Source organism: Podarcis raffonei, chromosome 7, assembly GCF_027172205.1.
Source record: "Podarcis raffonei isolate rPodRaf1 chromosome 7, rPodRaf1.pri, whole genome shotgun sequence".
In the NCBI taxonomy this organism is placed as follows: domain Eukaryota; kingdom Metazoa; phylum Chordata; class Lepidosauria; order Squamata; family Lacertidae; genus Podarcis; species Podarcis raffonei.
In genome coordinates this window covers 52,799,059-52,819,284 of record NC_070608.1, presented here as the reverse complement: position 1 = coordinate 52,819,284, position 20,226 = coordinate 52,799,059, and the positions used below count along the sequence as shown (strand labels likewise).

At 40.9% G+C, this 20,226-nt stretch overlaps 1 protein-coding gene across 1 annotated transcript in view; it reads right to left on the bottom strand.

Moving 5' to 3' along the window:
* CCDC102B (coiled-coil domain containing 102B) overlaps nucleotides 1-18,086 on the bottom strand; it is a 51,273-nt gene extending 33,187 nt beyond the window's left edge. Inside the window, exons 1-3 of the mRNA XM_053396195.1 lie at nucleotides 18,063-18,086; nucleotides 16,288-16,404; nucleotides 9,853-10,062 (exon numbers count right to left, since the gene is read on the bottom strand). Coding sequence (XP_053252170.1) covers nucleotides 9,853-10,062; nucleotides 16,288-16,404; nucleotides 18,063-18,086 — 351 coding nt within the window. The remainder of the gene's footprint in view (nucleotides 1-9,852; nucleotides 10,063-16,287; nucleotides 16,405-18,062) is intronic.
* Between the last annotated feature and the right edge of the window lie 2,140 nt (nucleotides 18,087-20,226).

The window sequence follows — 20,226 nt, the reverse complement described above, 5'->3', positions numbered from 1 at the left end:
GTCTTTTACCCTTAAAAGACAAAGATTTCACCAATCACCCTGTGAAAGGAAACGAACACATGAGGAGTCTATGAGATTGCTGGTCAGGGAAACCTATTGGTGGTTGAGTTGATGGCTCAATAGAATATTGTTAAGATTCTGTCTGCCATTGGAGGCAAAGTCTCTCAGACTGAAAAAGGTATATGGACTTGTAGGCTTGGTATTACTACAGTAACAAACAAATAAGTTTCCAAACTCATGAATTGACACAATTGCTTTTGTGTCCCTTTATAAGAGATGCTCATTTACATGCTCTTTCCCTCTCTCTCCCAGCCCTCGTTGTTCCACCAAAAGCCAATAAAAACTCTCTTGTTTTCTCCCTCACCCTTCTCTTTTCTGCTCATGGTCTTGCCTCCACCCAGCAACTCCCCTTACTCTCTGCAGCCTCCTTGTTTTTGGATCTTTTTGGTCACTTCTTTTTTAAAAAAAGAATGGCTATGATCTGCTTAATATATTAATTAATAGTATTAATTGTGTATTTGATTATATATATTTAATTAAATATATTACTTGTCTGTATGAAATAATGTTAACAATATTGCAAAATTCAATTAAGTGTGTGGTTCCCGGGTTCTGTGTCAAAGTACTCTTGTGGCCCACTTGTACTGAGAGGTTGGACTGCCCTGGGTTATACTGAGAGGCAGTGACTATCTCTCGGTCACCCAGTGAGCTTCATGGCTGAGTAGGGAACCCTCTGACCAACACACAGGTTTTCAACATAAGCCTTTCTGGAAATACCCAAGTGCAAGTCTATTGAAGTTAGTGTTAGTTATGTACAATATAAGGCCAGAAAAAACCAGCTTCAAGAGTTTCTTCTTTATCTGTTTTCCTGACCTACATATTGCAAAATAAATTGCATGCACTGGCAAATATTCTCCTATGGAACATGATTCCCCCTTCCCAGCTGAGAAATAGTTTTAAACTATTGTTTGTTTGTTTATAGATTTCATAGGCTGCTTTTCAGGAGAACCTGACAAAATGATTTCTATAGAACATCAAATCAATGAAACAGTAAAGGCAAGATACAGGAGGGGGAAAACCTGTTTGAATGTCATATTTCTTCTCCCTCTAGGGCAGGGGAGGCGAACCTTTGGCCCTTCAGATATTGTTAGTCTCAATCTCTGAACAACCCCAGCTAGCAGACCCAGAGGTCATAGGTACATCTGGAGAGCTACTGATTCCCCAACCCCTGCTCTTAGGGAAGGATGATTGTTGAATAGTCTGATGGTGTCAGTTTGGAGAGGGAGAGGTCACTTCAGTTGGAACACCAGCAGTTTTATGGTGGGCAGTTCAACATCTTCCCACTCATTCCTGTTATACAGTGGAACCTCGGCTTACAGCGGGGATCTGTTTCGGAGGCCCCGCCACAACTCGAAAATGACGCACATCAAAGTGCTGCGTCTGTGCATGCGCAAAGCGTGATTTAGCACTTCTGAGCATGTGCGAGTGGCGAACCTGGAAGTAACCCATTCCGGTACTTCCGGGTTTGCCGCAGACATTGGCTGAAGCAGACGCAAACGGAGGCAGACACAGAACGAGGTTTGACTGTACCTATTATTTGCTGTTGAAGCCCTTCACAGAAATAGATCCATGCTCAGGAGTATTCAGGCCTTAAGGATGAAACATGGTCGCCAGAGAGTCCTCCCCACTGCTGGTTTCTGCCCCTTTTCCTCACATGGGGAAATTTCCTTGGATAGTGGGGGGACTGGCAGGTATATCTGGTTGCAGGTGAGCTCGGTATGAACTGGGCTTGAACTCTGAACAACTTTCAGGTTGAAGGGGAGACTAGATGCTGAACTCTCCCAATTTTGAATTTACTGATATTATAAATAACAAATCTCCAGCTTTCTACAAACACTAAGTATTCACATTCTGTCATCATTATTAACACTCTTCGTGATTTGTGAAGCAATTCATCAAGTTCATCTTTCATGAGATATTGCACTACTGTATAATAATAAATCTACCCATTTGTTTTCTTCCTCCTCAGATCCCATAAAATGTTGTTACTCCTGCTTTCTTTATGCATTTCACAGCTTGTATAACTACCCACAGTACAATGCAGAACAGCTTACTTTACTCCTCTGCCCTTGCCAATCAAGGCCTTGGCTTAGTCATTCTTAGTATCTGCTGTAAAGTTTAGATCTATCTAATTACTCATAGTTATCTTGGCAATGTAAAGTTAAACTTAACATCAGCTGCACTACCCCCATTGGTTGGTATTTTCCTCTGTTAAAATGAAGCATATTTTGAGGTAAAATTGCAAATGCATTTTCTGAGATGTAAGTCATCAGTTTACACACTCATGTGAAGACAAAGTCATAACCCTTCTGTTCCGCAGGGAGGTGGGACCGATTCATATGGTCCACCCCCGCCACTTAATGGATCCAAATGGTCTCCAAAAAGTGGTAGGGGATGTTTTATCCCATGTTGACAGCCTCTCAGCTGATTCCCTGGTGGTCCGCTGGAATGTGGAGTTAACCAAGGACATTGAATGTCTGGCTCCGAAGCACCCTCTCCAATTGCATGGAGCCCAGACACTCCATGGTTTTCCCCAGAGCTGAGGGAGATGAAACAATCGCTGAGATGGCAAGAGCACCAGCAGCAGAAAACTCATTCTGAATCTGACCAAACACGGGTTAGAGCTCAACTTCGAGCCTACCAAGTGGCAATAGTGACGGCGAAGAGGACCTTCTTCACCACCTCTATTGCATCTGCAGAAAACAGCAGCAGGAGACTCTTTCAGGTGGTTTGCAATCTTACAGAACCACCTCCACCACTGATGCCAGGTGAGGACCCCAAGATCTCTTGCAATGATTTTGCAAAGTTTTTTGCAGATAAAGTTGCTCAGATTCGGAAAGAGGTAGACACCACCGTGGGAGCAGGGCCGGGGCGGGAAAGTGTTAGAGTCCTGTCTAGTTAACTTGTGTGAGATCAGTTCCAATCTGTTACCTCCAAGGATGTGGACAGGCTGCTTGGACGAGTGAAACCAACCACCTGTCTCCTTGATCCTTGCCCATCCTGGCTCATAAAAGCGAGCTGAGAAGGGCTGGGTGATGGGCTCTCGACCATGACATCCTTCTGGACAATCTAGAGGAGCTGGGAGCTGGGGGCACTATTATACAGTGGTTCTGCTCCTTCCTCCTAGACCGTGTCCAGAAAGTGGGGAGGGGGAATGAGTGTTCAGACCCCTGGGCTCTCACTTGTGGGGTGCCTCAGGGCTTTGTCCTTGCAGTGCCCCACACTACTTTCCACAATGTCCTTGATTGTCCCCCAATTCTCTGGAGCTGATTGGGGAGGCTGCAGACGTGGATAGGGAATTACACAGATACATAGTGATCTGTAGGGAGATATATACAAGAGTCATGTACACAAGAAGTTACTCATGCATCCACTATTTTCAAAGTTGCCTTCAGGGAGTGGTAATGTATTTTCTTATCCTATGGGAGCATTTTCTGAACATTAGCAAATAGGGCTATAATGCACCTGTGAAGCATTTTTTTTAAAGTACAATATTAATATTAAATGTGTACTGGATATGTGATCTGCAGTTTTGATTAAACCAATGAAGGCAAATGTATATATACATTAACAAACCAACTTTTCTACTGTGGTGGCACAACCTAATTTCAGGTCATATTGCCATGCAATGTGCTTTATTTACGGTATTTATAACCACTCATTAGAAAAGCAATCCTTAGGATTCAGATCAGGAAAGGCTAGAGTCCTCCCCCATTCCTCTTCAGAATATAAAGTGATCATTATTTCTTTCTCATTATGAATGGCATACATATGACCAAACCAGGACATCTGTGGTAGAAGAGCCCCCAAACTATGCGAGTGGAGGGATATGCTTTCCTCTTCCTAAGCGTCTCCAGTGCCATGGATCAGAGATTAGGATTGCACTTCTAAAATATTAAATGCCCCTCTAATGCTGGATATATGAAATAAACAGGAAAAACTGAACAACAATTTCTAACAGTATTTTGAATCAAGACTGATTTATCTATATTCAGAAGTCATAGATATAAATATATGCAATGGCGCTTGCATTTCAAAGAAATGTCAAAACATGAGTGATAAGCATAGATTTAACGTTTCCATTTCAGACAGAATTAATTGATTATCACAATGCCTCTGGTCTCCTTTTAAATATCCGTGTCCCAATCACTAGAATATAAATTGCCCGTATAAACTTTCTACAATCTCACCTTCAATCCCCACTTTTGAAATTAAACTATTCTATTCACACATTTCAGAAGAATGTCTGAAAGTGGTTAGATTTAAATGTAAATGAGATGGGGCCATCATAAAATGGAATTTCATCTGAAATTCATGAAATAGACACCTTGGAAAGTTCAGTTCAGCTGCTAAAAATGATCACACTATAGTTTTTGATAACCAGCTTAACCACTAACATTGAAGCAGGACACAAATGGCTTTTAGAAGTCAAACAGAAAACATGAAACATTCTGGTCCCAGGAAAGCATGCAGCCATGACAAAACTGTAAAGCAGGCCGTATGAAGTACAAAATGTATCTAGCATGATTACTTGCAAATGAACTGTTCTATATCTAAATAAGATGAGTGGGCTCCAGGAGATGAGCGCTTGGAAGGACTGGTGAACTGGGAGAGCCTGCAATAGCCAGGAGATGAGAGGCAGAGGCAGGAGAAGCTGCAGGACTAGAACATGAAGAACAGGTGCAGGAGGAGAAAGAGACTGGTTAGACTGGTGTAGTGTCAAGGGCTTCCATCCTTCCTTCTCCTGTCTCCACACATTGAGAGTTGGTGTAAATACTCCACACATGCACTTACGGTCATAGGGAGGTGTTTGAAAGATGAGACGGGCGGGCATTGTGCACATGCGTGGGAGAGCCATCTTGGGCAGCCTTTCATTGTGGGAGCAACCTTATTTCTAGAGGAGCTGGGAGGGCCCTTGCGAATGCGCATATACGAGTTCTTCTTGGGAAGGTTCTGGAACCTGTGCATGCTCCCGTCGCTAGATAGGCATGTTCTCTTTCTGTCTGTCTCTCCCTCTTTCCTGTCACTCCCCCTCCTCCTGGCTTTGGTGAGCGAGACTTTCCAGAGAGCTCTCCCTGCTCTCCCACATAGCACCCCTTGTCAGTAATTTGTTCTCTCATTGCTGGATCATGTGATCCTTATTTACATTTCATACTGTGTCATGTCCTATACAGGCTTATCAGGACAACAAATCATGCTTAGCTTTGCTTAATTCTGAAGGGTGTAAGCAAAGAACCAAATACTTGCAGATCAAGTTATGTCATGCAAGGGATTGTATCCACAGGGAGCTCATAAATGTGTCCTATATGCCAGGAAAGGAAATTCCTGCTGATTTGTTGTCAAAAGTTGTTAACAAGGAACAACTGAGTGTATTTGTAAATAAGCTGCAACTCTTCTGAAGTCTGTAGCAATGATGTCATGAAATGGGGGAGGATGTCAGTACAGTACTACCATATTTTTCGCTCTATAAGACACACCAGACCACAAGACACACCTAGTTTTTGGAGGAGGAAAACAAGAAAAAAAATATTCTGAATCTCAGAAGCCAGAACAGCAAGAGGGATCGCTGCGCAGTGAAAGCAGCAATCCCTCTTGCTGTTCTGGCTTCTGGGATAGCTGCACAGCCTGCATTCGCTCCATAAGACGCACACACATTTCCCCTTACTTTTTAGGAGGGAAAAAGTGAGTCTTATAGAGCAAAAATTACAGTAATTCATTCTCTCATTGCTGGATCATGTGAATCTTATTTACATTCCATACTGCTGAAAGTGTGGGAACAGAAACTCAGACCAGAGAACTTCCGTTCTTTGTGCTTTTGTTCTTCTGCTTTTTGTTCTCTGCTCTCGAACAGAGAAGATGCATGTGTGAGATGCTGTTCACACTAGCCATGTTTTTTTGTTTTGATTTGCTGTAAATAAAGAAAAATTATTGATGCTGCATACCTACACAGTCTCGCTTCTTGAGGAACTCTGCTAACGCATGCCCACAGCTCCACTAGATGTGGGTTGCAGTCTCTTCCATACTGAGGATGTACAGAAACCCCTCCGCCCCGCCCCCGGTAAAGATGGCCCTTCATGCAGGCAGAGTTGTTCCCTGCTTGCATGCAGCCCAGGTGGGGGAGATACATAAGCAGAGGCTGGAGGCGGGGCCTCGCTGTTGCTTTATTGGGTGCACACCTAGGAGTAGCTAAGAGACCTGGGATTGATAGACATGCCCTTTCCTAACTTGTAAGTGTACTTTTGACAATAAAGAGTTAATTCCTCACTATGGACAGGTCTGCTGGCTAAGAATGAATGATCTCATGCTATACATTAGGCTAAATGAAATTGTCCCATTTTAGGGAGGTGGGAAGTGTTTGCAAGTGAATGCAGCGGGTGGAGAACAGGTATAACTGATGGGGCTGATGACCCAGTGACTCTGATGAACCTGCATAGGCTCCACTTCGTACCTGAAAGCAAATGGACCTCCTTACTCTGCTTGTTTCCCCCCCTGCTACCACTGCATCCCTTTTCTCTTTTCTCTCTGTAACAGCATACGGTATCAGTTTGTAAGCCGATTAGTTAGGTCATTGGAAACTTAGCCAGATAAACTCACTATATCGCTGGAAATTAAAATACATCTAATGCTTCTAGTCTGAATCTCTCCCCCCACACACACCTTCCAACCATCTATTTAATCCAGATCAAATGATGGTAGTCATCAATTTGCTGTTCTTGACATGGGAAAGCTTGTAACCCATGTATGTATTTAAAGATAAGCTATGAGCTGCTATGATCGCAAATATAGTTTTAGGGAAATATTTTTTAAAACATAGATATGAATTTCCATGTGAATGATATATTTCCCTGCTTTCAGCCTGTCATATGAGTAGTTAAAAGTTGAAGTATATAAAACTTGCATAGGCCACGTAAAGCATTTTGATTCCTATGTTTTATATCTCTAATAAAATACAGTAAAACCACATTTCCTACAGTCATTCATAATATATTTGAAAAAAACTGTAGGTTGTTTTTTAAAAGTTTCAAGTACAGTGAAGATTAGATTTGATACACATCTTTCATGCAATCAAGGCAGCTGTCTAAAAAACTTGGCAGTAGGGCTAAAGGGAAATATGATATATACCAGTCATAGAAACTGTAGATGGAAAGGTGGAAAAGTAATAATGCGTTATTCTATCACAGTAAAGGGGTCAACACAAAAGCCTGGTGAAATAAAACCCGTATTTTGTTTTTAGTATAGTCTAAAAGTTTCATGTAACTGGAGTCTCTCCATGGAACAGAGAAATACACAGTTGGTCCAAATTCAGATATAATCTTGTCTCAACATTTATCCCCAAGGCATTGTGCTCATGATCGGAAAGAGAAGGCTACACACTTCTCTGTTTTTCTTTACACACTTCGGCTATTTTTCTTTCAATGACAACAAGAAACACTGCTAAAGCTAGAGAGGCACAGTCACACGAGTTACTTATTTAAGGGTGGGAGTCTATTATCTGAGGTATATATCTCAGAGGTAGCAACTCTGATATGGAATCATAGAATTGTAGAGTTGGAAGAGACCCTGAGGATCATCTAGTCCAGCCTCCTGCAATGTCCATAGGCTGGTTCTTGTGCAGAAAGCAGTGGTGTTGAAAAAGCTGGTTTAGAACTATATTCGTATGAATGGAGCTCCCATGACTGACTCTCTCTTTTCCTTTCCTTTGTAAATAGTTCTCTTGTCAATCACTTGATTGTTGGTATCCAAGTGGGAATTTGAAATCAAATGTAGGTTGGACCAGCTAAAGTATTAATTGAGGACCAAACTTGATAAGACACCAGTCACACAATTACCAGTGTTGTTGTTGTTGTTGTTGTTGATGATGATGATGTTGTTGTTGTTTTAATGTAAATAGCAAGCACAAGGGTGCTGATCTGGATTGGGACCCTGACACAGGATAGGGACCTGTTACCTTTTATCCTTTCCCTGGTTCTCAGTCTGGATCAAGCCCCAATACCTGCTAAGTGCATAAAGGGGAAAGCTCCCATTCATGCCATTATTTAAAAAGCTAATTGCTTGAATGGTGTCTCATTTAGTTTGGCCTTGAGGCAGTTGCCCAAGTGAGCAATAATGCATGGAACTACTACACACATTGAGAATAATTGCTGCTCCTCTAGACCAGTGAATGCAAAGTTAGTAAGAACTTAAAAAATAAATAAATGCTTGACTTGTAAATGCTACCCCCAAACTATTTCCTTTGGCTTCTTGATTTTAACTTGGGATGGATTTTTCCAAATCTCACATCCTTTTTGTTCTGTGGTGTCTCCTGTTCAGGCTGGTTCCCCCTTTCTCTAGCCTTAGTTCCTCATCTGTCCCCCTTCCCTTTCTCTTATGTCTACAACAGAGGTACCCAATGTGCTGCCCCTCAAATGTTGCTGGACCTCAACTTCCATCAGCTCCATGGAGCACAACTATTGGCTAAGAATAATGGGGGTTATAGACATTAACACCTGGAGGGCACAACACTGGCTATCCACCTATACCAGCTCTATATCTTTGGTGGCTTCTAGCCTGCCTAGAAAATGGAAACCTAAAGACTTCTTTGGCTAATGAGTAAATTGTACAGTCTTTGTACTTTGGGATGTTGAGGGCTGGGTATTCTGTTTTTTTTTCCTGGTGTACCTTTAAAGCCAGCCTGACTTAAACCCCACAATCCATTCCAAAAGCAACAACTGGATCCTCAAACTCTTAGACTTGCATGCCATCCTTTGCATTTGGCGAGAGGGATAAATGCCTCTATGTAAATGCAGAATTCCACCCCCCAGTATTGTATTGACAGTCAGCCCAAAGCTCCTGTGATAGCATCTGGCACTGTTGAGCACTGACACCACTCATTTTACAAATTAAGCACTGGCAACACATCCAATGAAGATAAATGATCTTCTGTTCATGCTACATTATCTTGTTGTTTTATTTTATTTTTTCCCATAAGATGTGGTCCTGGTCTGGGCTACCAAAAAGAAGCAATTCAAAACAAACTCTAAACACACGAGAGGAATTTATTTGATCAGTGTCCTGATCCACTCTAACTCTATTGCTTCTTAATAGTGTTACGATCATCCAGATAGAGCAGTCTTATAGGCTGCTATAGATATGCTTTCATTAATATTCTGGTGATTTACAATGCAAGTTATTGTCTGAAATCATGAATATCACATATAACCATAGCAGATCATGCACAAACAGCCAATGTGGATGCATCCTATAAAATTCTGTTTGGCTGACCCACTGCAAAACCCCCTGACTTTTGGCAGACTGCTAAAGCAATTATCTTCAAATATTCATTGAAAAATAAGTGCTTTTTTATAGCTATAATAATATTCCTTTGATGGTTATTTGTACTATTATTGTGTGAAGTATAAATATAATTAATACAATCTTTAATGCAGAAATCATGACTGGGTAATTGATATTTTATGCAGAAAAGAATGCTGATAATAAATTCAATTAAAGCTCCCTTCTGCTATGAATTGTGTCAGGTGGCATGATGCGTAGAAAGGGGTCCCACCACTGGCTCCACCTCCAAAATTATGCAGCTTTTAGGCTCCACTGCAATGTTCACACATTAGGTGTAGAACTCTGTAGAATGTTCAGGCTTCTAGCTTGGGTGCAGGTCTCTGTATAGGCACTTTCCCCATGAGACAGCCCCACCTAAAATGTGGAAGTCCGGGATGAGGATAAATGCGGGAGAAGTATTTGCTACAGCTCATACTACCCCCTGCTGAAATGCTTGAACTAAGTAACTAAGTATCATACCTTATTTTCCCCTAGCAGTTCACTGTATGGTATCTTGAGATCTCCACACAGATGAATTGCAGGCCATTTACTTTTTCTGTCCAGAAGATCTTGAAGATCCTTCATCTTGGCCTTTAATCTTCTGTTGTCTATACCCAGTTCTTGATTTTCTATTTCAAGGCTTTTTCTTCTTTCACACACTGATGTACTTTCAGACTGTAGTATTTCCATCTGGAAAATGGGAGAGGAGGATGGCAGAATCTGTGAAGACAAGAACCCTTTTCCTGGAAAAGACACACAGCTGTAGGCAAATTAAACTTGTGGGCCCATGTAACTATTATGCAGGCAAATTAATCCAGGGTTCTTAATATGCTTGAGATGTCAAACAGCTATGACATACAGAACAGCTCCCAGGATTCTGCTGGGATTTATGCATGGAGCACCTAGCTCCTTATATACTGTTACATGTCTTTATGCTATATGGTTTATTTATACATATATATAACCTGAGCCTACAGTGTAGGGTTTGAAAGCATTACACTGCAAGAGAATCCCATCTCTCCCACTGCTTCAGTCTCCCAATTCAAAGCAGGTAGTCCACATTGTGCTCTGGCCCCATTGTCTCACTTGCTTTTAACAGACCAATACCTTTCCCCCTTGATCATGCCACAGAAAGCTGAAATACTAAAACTTCCTCCTAACAAAATCTCTGGCCCTGTCTACTGACTATCAATCTCAGAGCTCAGGGTGGAGCTCCACCCATTTGTGCAGAGTCTCTGCTTTACTGATGGCCCATCTCCTTGTCTTTGTTCTCTGTTAATGTCATATCTGTCAGGTGATCTCCTAACAAGGGAAGATGAATCCAGCTACTAAGAGTCTGACTTCCAGTTTAACTCTACAAGAATTAAATAAATTCTAACACCTATTAAATCCATAAATTATAGGTGCCTTGAACCCACAAACTCATAACAATACAGAGAGACATACATACTGTCTTTTCGTAACTTGGTATCATCTGAAGGGTCATACAGAAGAAAAGAAGCAGTATCTGAAGCCAGGTTTATTGATTTCTTAGACTAACTTGCATTTTTCATTGTTCATACTATCAGCACAAAAGTATAGAAGATGTAAACTCTGGCCAAACCCAGGAGATATATATATATATATATATATATATATATATATATATATATATATATATCTCCATCCCTGCCTTTCCAATATATTTTTCGATGAAGACTAGTATGGTGGCAAAGAGTAACCATTTAAAAAACAACAAACTATTGCTCACTAGTTATGGTTAGTCCAAGACATAGATGGAGATGTGAGGAAACAAGTTAGGAAATGAAAAACAGTCTTGTCAGCTGATTAGTCCATGTGATCTGTGGTTCCTTTGAAAATATAAGTACTGCAACACGAGGAGTACTCAGATGAAGCTTCTCGCATCTTAAAAACATTCCAGAGGGACATTTCAGCTGCCATTTTGGATTTTCCTCATTTTTCCAATCTCATTTTTTGCAACACTTTATAATATTTTTTTTCTTAAAGTCCTTATGGAAATTTCTTCTAATATATTCATTTTTATGCAATGTTACCTAATGCACATATTTTTACAAGCAATGTCCCCATTTTCTGTGTTATTTTCTAATATACCGGTATATGTGTTTTGTGCATATTTTGGGGTTGGAGAACTGAATTGCATAATTTGGAGAAGTGTGAATTTTGAAGGCTAATGATTGAAGCTGGAATACTGCTTTTCATAAAAAGCAAACAGAACTAGCAGGCAAATGTTACCAACATCTGCTGTAGAATGCTTATTCAGTCCTCAACTTCCATCCTAAGCAATTCATCTTTCTGCAATGCTGACTAATCAATGTAATTTTTATTCTTCACTGGATTCAGGAAAGAAAAGAAATTACAAAAGCACCCAAGAGTGAATTCCAGCCAAACTATTAGGCAGGTAGGACTGCCTGACACAGATATGAGGTTAAAAAGAAAGTATATTTATCCTGGACATCTGAGAAATTTCAGTTCACATATCCAAAAAATTTACTTGACTAAAAAGAATTTTTTTCTATTAAATGGATTTTTTTCTATTAAATGGATTTTTTTCTATTAAATGGATTGCTTTTCTTCAGTTTGAAGACTGCATTGCAATAAAGTAAATACCTAAAATAATGCGGAGACTACATCTTTGTGTAGTCCCCACAGAACAAAGCACACAGAAAACACAAAGTTTGGCCTAGTATTTGTGTGCAAGCATTGATCGGATACAGAACTCTTTCCAAGGCTATATGTTTGGGAACATTTCAAAATGTTCCAAAGACATGTTCTACTTATCCAGGTTTCCTCAACCTCAGCCCTCCAGATGTTTTTGGCCTACAACTCCCATGATCCCTAGCTAGCAGGACCAGTGGTCAGGGATGATGGGAATTGTAATCTCAAAACATCTGGAGGGCCGAGGTTGAGGAAGCCTGTACTTATCTATTATATTAAGGCTTTTCTTCATTTTTTGATTGGAGAGAGGACATTTTACTTATTATTGTAGCGGAGGCATGGTTCTTCAGACTGTAAAATGATGCCTGCTAATAATGATTTAATAGTAATGTTGTGATTGATACACAGCACCTTGCTTACCTTTTTATATTTCCAAGTGCTTTCCCCCCAGGCAAGCTCACTCCTAATATCGATGGGGAATAATGCCTTGGGGAAGTGGGGAGAGACTAAGATTGCATTCAGAAGTGGAGAATATTGCATTAGCATCTTCATCTTGCTTTCATTTCAAACTGCAGTAGCGGTTGCTTTCTGGAACTATGGCTTTCTGACCAATATACTAGCACATCATGCTAAATTTCAGTCACACCCATGAGTGTGCTGTGACACACAAAAATGTCATTGAGCGATGTTGCTACTCTCTCACCCTTGCCATATGTACGTGCTTCTTTTCCCTGTATGCTTTCTCCCATAAAATAGGCAGGAAAGAACTGTATGCTGGTCTACTCCCCTTATTTTGTCACTTTACCCCCGCAGTTTTCTGGGTTAATGGATTTGCAAATGATTTTTTTTTTCCTGGAAGCAATTAACTCGGAAATGAGCTCTCAACTTCCTCTAGATTCCCAGAAGTGAGATTTACATTGTGTGAAAACTCAAATATAATGTGGAAATTAAGAGTTAGGGCAGGCACCCCAAACTTGGCCCTCCAGATGTTTTGGGACTACAACTCCCATCATCCCTACCTAACAGGACCAGTGGTCAGGGATGATGGGAACTGTAGTCCTAAAACATCTGGAGGGCCAAGTTTGGGGATGCCCCAAATAAATTGCTGTGTGAACGCAACCTAGGAGTTTGACCATTGGTTCATCTAGCTCGGTAATGCCTACCTTGATTGTCAATGGTTCTCCAAAGTTTTAGACTGGGGCCCCTCTCAGCTCTACCTGAAGTTGCTTAGAACCCTCTTGCAAAGAAAGCAGATGCTCTATCACTGAGCTATGACCATTCCCCAAAGGAAAGGTTCCATTCTCCTCATCCATGTGCCCCTTTTGTTCTAAAATTGTCTCTTGCTTTATACATAATTAGGGCAGTTTTTAAACAAATGACTCTGCAATTGTCATGCATGCTTTGAACCATAACCACTTGTGGGAACAATTCTTGTGTGTGTGTGTGTGTGTGTGTGTATGTATGTATATATATATCTATTCTTTTTACTACTTTACATCATACAGAAGCCTATTCACAGCAGAGGAGGTTAGTTATTATCAATTTACTATGTTTCTGGGGGAATTTTTACTCTGATAATCCCTACTGAAAAGTCCATTTTTAATGCTCACCCTCTTTTTCTTCATAAACAAGCAACCCGAAAATGACCTAAAGACTTCCTACACCAGGGGGTCATGAATCCTTGTTAAAGACAACAGAGCGATGCCTCAGGCTATCCTCAACAACTACTGGCAAAACAGCTGTTTTAAATTTAAAGAGCTCAACAAGGACAAAATAAAATCAATACAAGACTATTAGTGTTCAAAAGAGCTATGCTACAATTGCACAGGTTTTAAATGAGAGGAGAGCAGTCATGTATGGTTTGCCGTTTGAAACAATAGTTTCTGAGGTATCCTGACTATACATTGACGACAGGTTGCACAGAGCAAATGACATCCAGAGAGTATTTTAATACCATTATGCCCTTGATAAGCACATCGGATCATCCACACTACTCATTTTATCTCATGTTTTGTCTCCCTTAAGACTTTTCCACCAGCCTGTTACTAGTTTCCCATTTCCAGGTCCATAAACACGCAAGTAAGCTTTTGGCAGTAAACTAATACAATGGTTTCATCATGTTAAAATGTCTGAAAACAGCTGCTGTTGAAAATATACTGTCTGGGATGCCCAGTTGCGATCCTGAAAATCAGGCATGTGCAACAGGTAGATCGCAATCTACTGGCAGATTGCAGGGTGCTCCTGGTAGATCTCTGGCCCCTCAGCGATCTCCCCCCCCAAGAAAAAGTTCAACTGGTCTGACAATGGGTAGATCACTGCCAGTTTTTTTTATACTGTGAGTAGATTGTAGTCTATTGGGAGTTGGACGTCCCTGCTATAAATGAATGCTACTATTCCATTGTAGGCTCCAGCTTACAGAAGGGCGAAGTCTTACCTATTATCCCATCCCTACTGTCCTAGACAAGGGACGTGGATGGCGCTGTGGGTTAAACCACAGAGCCTAGGACTTGCCGATCAAAAGGTCGGTGGTTCGAATCCCCGTGACTGGGTGAGCTCCCGTTGCTTGGTCCCTGCACCTGCCACCCTAGCAGTTCAAAAGCACCTCAAAGTGCAAGTAGATAAATAGGTACCGCTCTGGTGGGAAGGTAAACGGCGTTTCCATGAACTGCTCTGGTTCGCCAGAAGCGGCTTAGTCAAGCTGGCCACATGACCCGGAAGCTGTAGGCCGGCTCCCTCGGCCAATAAAGTGAGATGAGCGCCGCAATCCCAGAGTCGGCCACGACTGGACCTAATGCTCAGGGGTCCGTTTACCTTTTACTGTCCTAGACGCCAACTCCCATGCTGTTTCAAATAGTCTCCCATTCTTGTTCAGAAGGCACAAGTGATCTACAGGGGGGACTGGCAAAAAAACACCTTCCTTCAGAAACTGTCTTCTGTGGCAACAGTGAGAGTTTTTTCCGTCTTGTTTCTCCATACAGCAGTGCAGAGGGTATAATTTTCATCAGGATCAGTTGGAGGCAAGGAAAACATATTAAACCTCCCTTTTCTCCATACTGTCATCCTGATGAAAATCACGCCTTGCTGACTCCCTGTGTGGGGTTTATACACAGTGTGCTGTGGTTGGGTGCTGTCTGTTGGGTGCTTTTTCACATTAGTGAAAAAGTGAGGGAGAGGAAACACTTTTAATTTTCTATGAAGATACGCTAGAGAGAGATAAGGATTTGTGGCAAAAGATATTACCATATTTTTTCGTGTATAGCACTGTGTATAAGACGCCCCCTATTTTTGGGGACACAAAATTTAGAAAATGGGGGGAGATTGCCCTGAGTTGTTGAGCTTTTTTGGGGGTGGCAGCCCAGAGTTGTCCAGCTTTTTTTAGGGGGTGTGTGCTAGAAAATGCACGTATCACAAAAGCCACCTATCCATGTATAAGATGAGCCCAAATTTTTAACATAGTTTTTAAGTAAGAAAGCATAATCTTATACACGGAAAAGTACGGTAAATTTTTCTTTTAGAAATTCCATAGTGAAAACTGTATCTTTAATGATTAGGAGTCCATGGTGTCCTAAAAGACAAACTTCTCTCTCTTTTGTGAATGCTCTTACAATAACATGCTTGTGCAGAACTCTATTTTGTGTGTGGGGGGGCTTTTTCTATATGAGTGTATTCAAGAACTCACACCTAATCTTAATCTCACAAAACAAAGAGTCCTACCTGAACTTCTCTACTCTCAAATAGTCATTTTAAAGTTTACACAAAGAAACTAACAAGGGAAAATGGGTCTCTCAAATTGATTCATCCAAAGAACTTGTACATGGCCCTTCAGTCATGTATATATAAATCATTCTCCACTGTACCTTTTTAAAACCCCTTTTGTAGCAAACTATTCAGAGACAGAATTTGTTGTTCTCCTTTCCCTCCCTTAATATCAACATTTATTCTAACTCTTCATTTTCTCCAAATTCCCAAAGACAAAAATAACTGAATTTATGAAAATGTTTTTTAAAAACTATTCAACCAATAGTTTTCCAACCAAGATGTACTGAATGTGCTCTTCCAATATGTTTTTTCAGACTCCTAATAGTCTCCCATAGAAACCTTCACCCCTGATATAAATACTACTTACATCCAGGGTCCCATGTGTTCTGCATATATTTAGGAAAGCATATTTAAAATAATTCTAAAGGATCTATAAACTTTTGTTGTGTAAACACACACTTCAGAAATATCTAAACATACCTCTGCTTGTAAGTCCCAGATCTTCATAGAGTTCTGAGATTTGGGTCCAGTGTCTTCCTCTAAACCTTCTGTGATTCTTTTTACTTCAGTCTGATGTACATCATTATGTATCCCAAACTGAAAAATAGAAGTTGGCTCATCACTGAAAAATTAGAATATCATCTGCAAGCATCATCTGAACAATGCTCTCTAGATGGCCTAAAACAGGGATAACGAAACAATTTTTTAGCCCTGAAGGCCACATTCTCTTATAGGCAAAAACAGGTTTGCTACATCTCAGTGGTGAACAGGTCCAGATGCAAAAGTAAACAGAGCAATGGCTGTGATGCTCACCTTTACCCAGTAATTAAATTCCAGCCCTATAAAAGCCAGAGGTTTTAGGCAGACACATTCTCTGTACTCCTTCCTCACAAGCAAGCACATTCCAGCCAGGCAAAATCATTCAAGGAGGATGTAGCCAGTAGGTGAGCATATGGTCAGGAGAGAATCGCTAGGATGAAAGAGAGGCCTGGAGGACCAACTTTGTTCCTGTGCCTGAGGTTACTCACCCCTGGCTTAAAACATAAAAATATGCTGCTAAATAAACTCACTGGATTGTGACTCTTTATCTTAGCACATGAGGGGGATGATTAGGGAAACAGAAAGGAATGCAACATCACGCTAAGTAGATTGTTCCATCAGCACAAGTCTTTCTGCTTGCCTGGTGGAACAATCTCCCTCTCTTCACCCTGTGCTCTGTTCTGAGGGGTTGCCCCCACTCTCCCAACCTGACCTGTGAAATTATGTGGGGAGGAGGTGAGAGAAGGGGGAAGTCCCATTGTGCTAGCGGGAGTTCTTATGCTGCCTTCTGTAGCACAACAGCTTAGTTGAATCCTGCTCAAACGCTCTAGCTCCTTCCCTGTATTGCATCTGTCGTCACCCTCCACAACCTGGAGCCTGAATTTCTGAAGGTGGAAGACACTATGAACATGAGGAGGTTTAAAACCTTGTTTTCCAGGGTTTTAAAACACACAAGGAGCTATCACAAGTGTAGAACACTTAAATTCATACCACCACTGCAAAGCTTAGCATAGGCAAACAGAAAACTCCAATTGTTATAGGCAATTATAGGCTGAAACTGTCACAAGGAATCACCCATTCTAATGTCACAGTTCAGCATAAACCAACACTACAACAGAGACAAAGAGAAAATAATGAGTATTTTTTCAAGCACAATTTTATGGAAGGAATGATGATTTGCTGGGCCCATTCTTCTGTTTTGCCTCATTGACTCACAATAGCAAAATCCACATTGATTTTAATGAATGTGGATGGCCCCCTTTGAAAAGAACAGATTGGGAAAGCCAATCAAAAGTGCCAGGAGTGAAACTACTGTATTTTATTGCAAAATACAACAGAAGAACAGATGTCAAATGCTTCAATTTGGGGCCTAGCTGTCTAAGATGGGCCAGCATAAAGCAGTAGTCCAGAAATGCACTTAGCAATAAAAGCATGAAGTTCCAAAATCCTCTTATCAGCACTGGATTCTTCATTGTAAAAACTTGTAAAATCAGTGTATTTTTAAATATATATATTTATTTTTAAAAGCTTTTAGCTTGCTTTGTAAACAAGATTTGCTTCTCAAAGTGGCTCGAGGCCATGTACAAATAGAAATCCATAAAATCTAACAGTAAAACTAGTTAAAACCATTAAAATATCCAATTCCACCTCAGGAAGATACACACCAGCATACCACCAAAGTAAAGCACCCAGCTCCAAAGAACAGCATCCAATACCTTAGACTGAGCTCCAAATGCCATGGTGAAAAGTGGAATATTTAAGACTCATTTAAATTTAACAAGGGAGGGGCTTGCCTGAGCTCACATGGAATCAGATTCCATAATTGGAGAGCCAATTGGAGCGTTAAAGTGGGTGAATATTTTTACTTTTCACTCTCTCTTTTTTGGACTGCATAAATACCTGGGTTAGATTAACCATTAAGCAAAATAAGCACATGCTTAGAGCATCAAAGGAAGGTAGGCACCAGAGAAATTTTCCATTGCCAGATTTTTAACGTTAATGGTCACTTTGCTGGTTTAGGAAGCATTGTATACATGATGCTTGCAATAGCAATCCATATCTATCCTGTCATTTGCCGTGAACATTTCTTATTTTTGATGTGTCTGCTGCCAAAATAGCTTTGATCCAATCTGAGGAAATAACGATGTAGCAACAATGTATACACACCCTTCCTTAGTCTGTAATCTTGTGTGCACTGACTAAGCCTCATTGAACTTCCAATTGAAGCAAATTCAGGATCAGGCCAATAGGGTGTTACTTCTATGTGATGGAAAGATACTGTGAACATACCCGGAACTGATTTAGTGGGGGTCATGTTATATATGCTATCAGGGATTTATCATTCCATTCTGCTATAATAAAGTTTTTCCACATAGTGAAGAGAAGAATTTCCATCACAGGAAAGCAAAAACCACAATCCCTGCTTCATCTAGATTGCTTTTGAGAACTTTGCGAATTTAGATTCCACAACTAGGCAGGGAAAGCTGGAGCCCCTGATGTTCATTCCAAATGGGATTTTTAAAGACTCATTAGCATGCTTTTCTAGTAGTTGATTGGATTATGACAGAAGAAACCAGCAGGGGTGGCAGTGGTAATAGATTATACAAACTGTGTTCAAAACCCTATGTAAATGGCAAAAATTGTTTTAGGCAAAGGGATTATAGCAATTATTTCTTCTAATTTAATTTGAAGTCTCCAAAGGGCAGCTGCTTTGGGGCATTCTGAACCAGAAGATCTGACGTAAAAACACGAGCTTTCATCTCTTAATTTGCCTCAATGACATCCTAACTTTGCAGGAAGCAGAAAGAGTCTTTGCTAATTCCCACATGTGTTTCAAGGTTTCACAGAAGATATTTGGTTTACATTTCAAAGGATGGTACCGTGCTTCCATCAAACGCAACGTTTTAATGGTACTTGAAACTGCATTGTATTACTGCTGTTCGTTGCCCCTTTGCTGCAAAGGATGTGAATGTGACAGCGGGGTATGCTTGGTCTTGATGATTTGAAGTTGAGTTTGCTTGTTTATTATTTAAAGGAAGCAACACTTCACTACAATCTTCTTCCTAACATATGGAGCTTTGACAGTCATTAGGGAGATTGGTCTGACTCTTGCAAATCTTTCCTCCTATCCAACAGCTGGTGAAAGTACTTTCCTCCCCCCTACACACACACTTATTCTGGGCAACAAACTTCCATGTGGAAAAAAGGGTGACAATCTTGAAGTCAGCAGAAATCTGACTTGCAGCTGAGCAAGAATTCTAACAAAGAACAAGCAGGTGGAGGAAAAACTAGGGTGTTTCTGAGCTGCAGATACATAAAAAACACAGGAAATTATGGAGGTGTTTGAGATTCCCTGGAGAAATAGCCCTTGTCTTATTGAAACAACTGTTGGTTTTTGCAACAACCCCTCAACCAGAGTCTTGGAAACATGTGGATTGCCCATTGGGGTGGACCTGCAACACTAGGTTGCTGGAAAATGGGTTGGTGATGCTTATGAGAGGGAAAGAGGTGACAAGGTAGTTGGGTCATCACAGTGCAAACACATCAGCAGGAGCGGCATATTGGTTCTGCTGGTGCATTTTCACTACACAGACCTCCCTGCCACATCACCCCTCTTCCTCTGCTTCTCCCCCGTAAGCATCAGTGATCCATAGTGGCACCACCTAACCCCTCCCAGTAAGCAACAGTAACTCACCTGCTGGGAGGGCAGGTAAACACCTCTGCCAGATAATACCTTGTGTTACTGCTCAGCCTTCTTCAATCTGGTGCCCTCCAGATTTCTTGGACAACTCCCATAAGCCCCAGCCAGTGTGATGTGACCAAGGATTAAGAAGGATGACAGTCATAGTCCAAAACATCTGAAGGCTACCTGATTTGAAG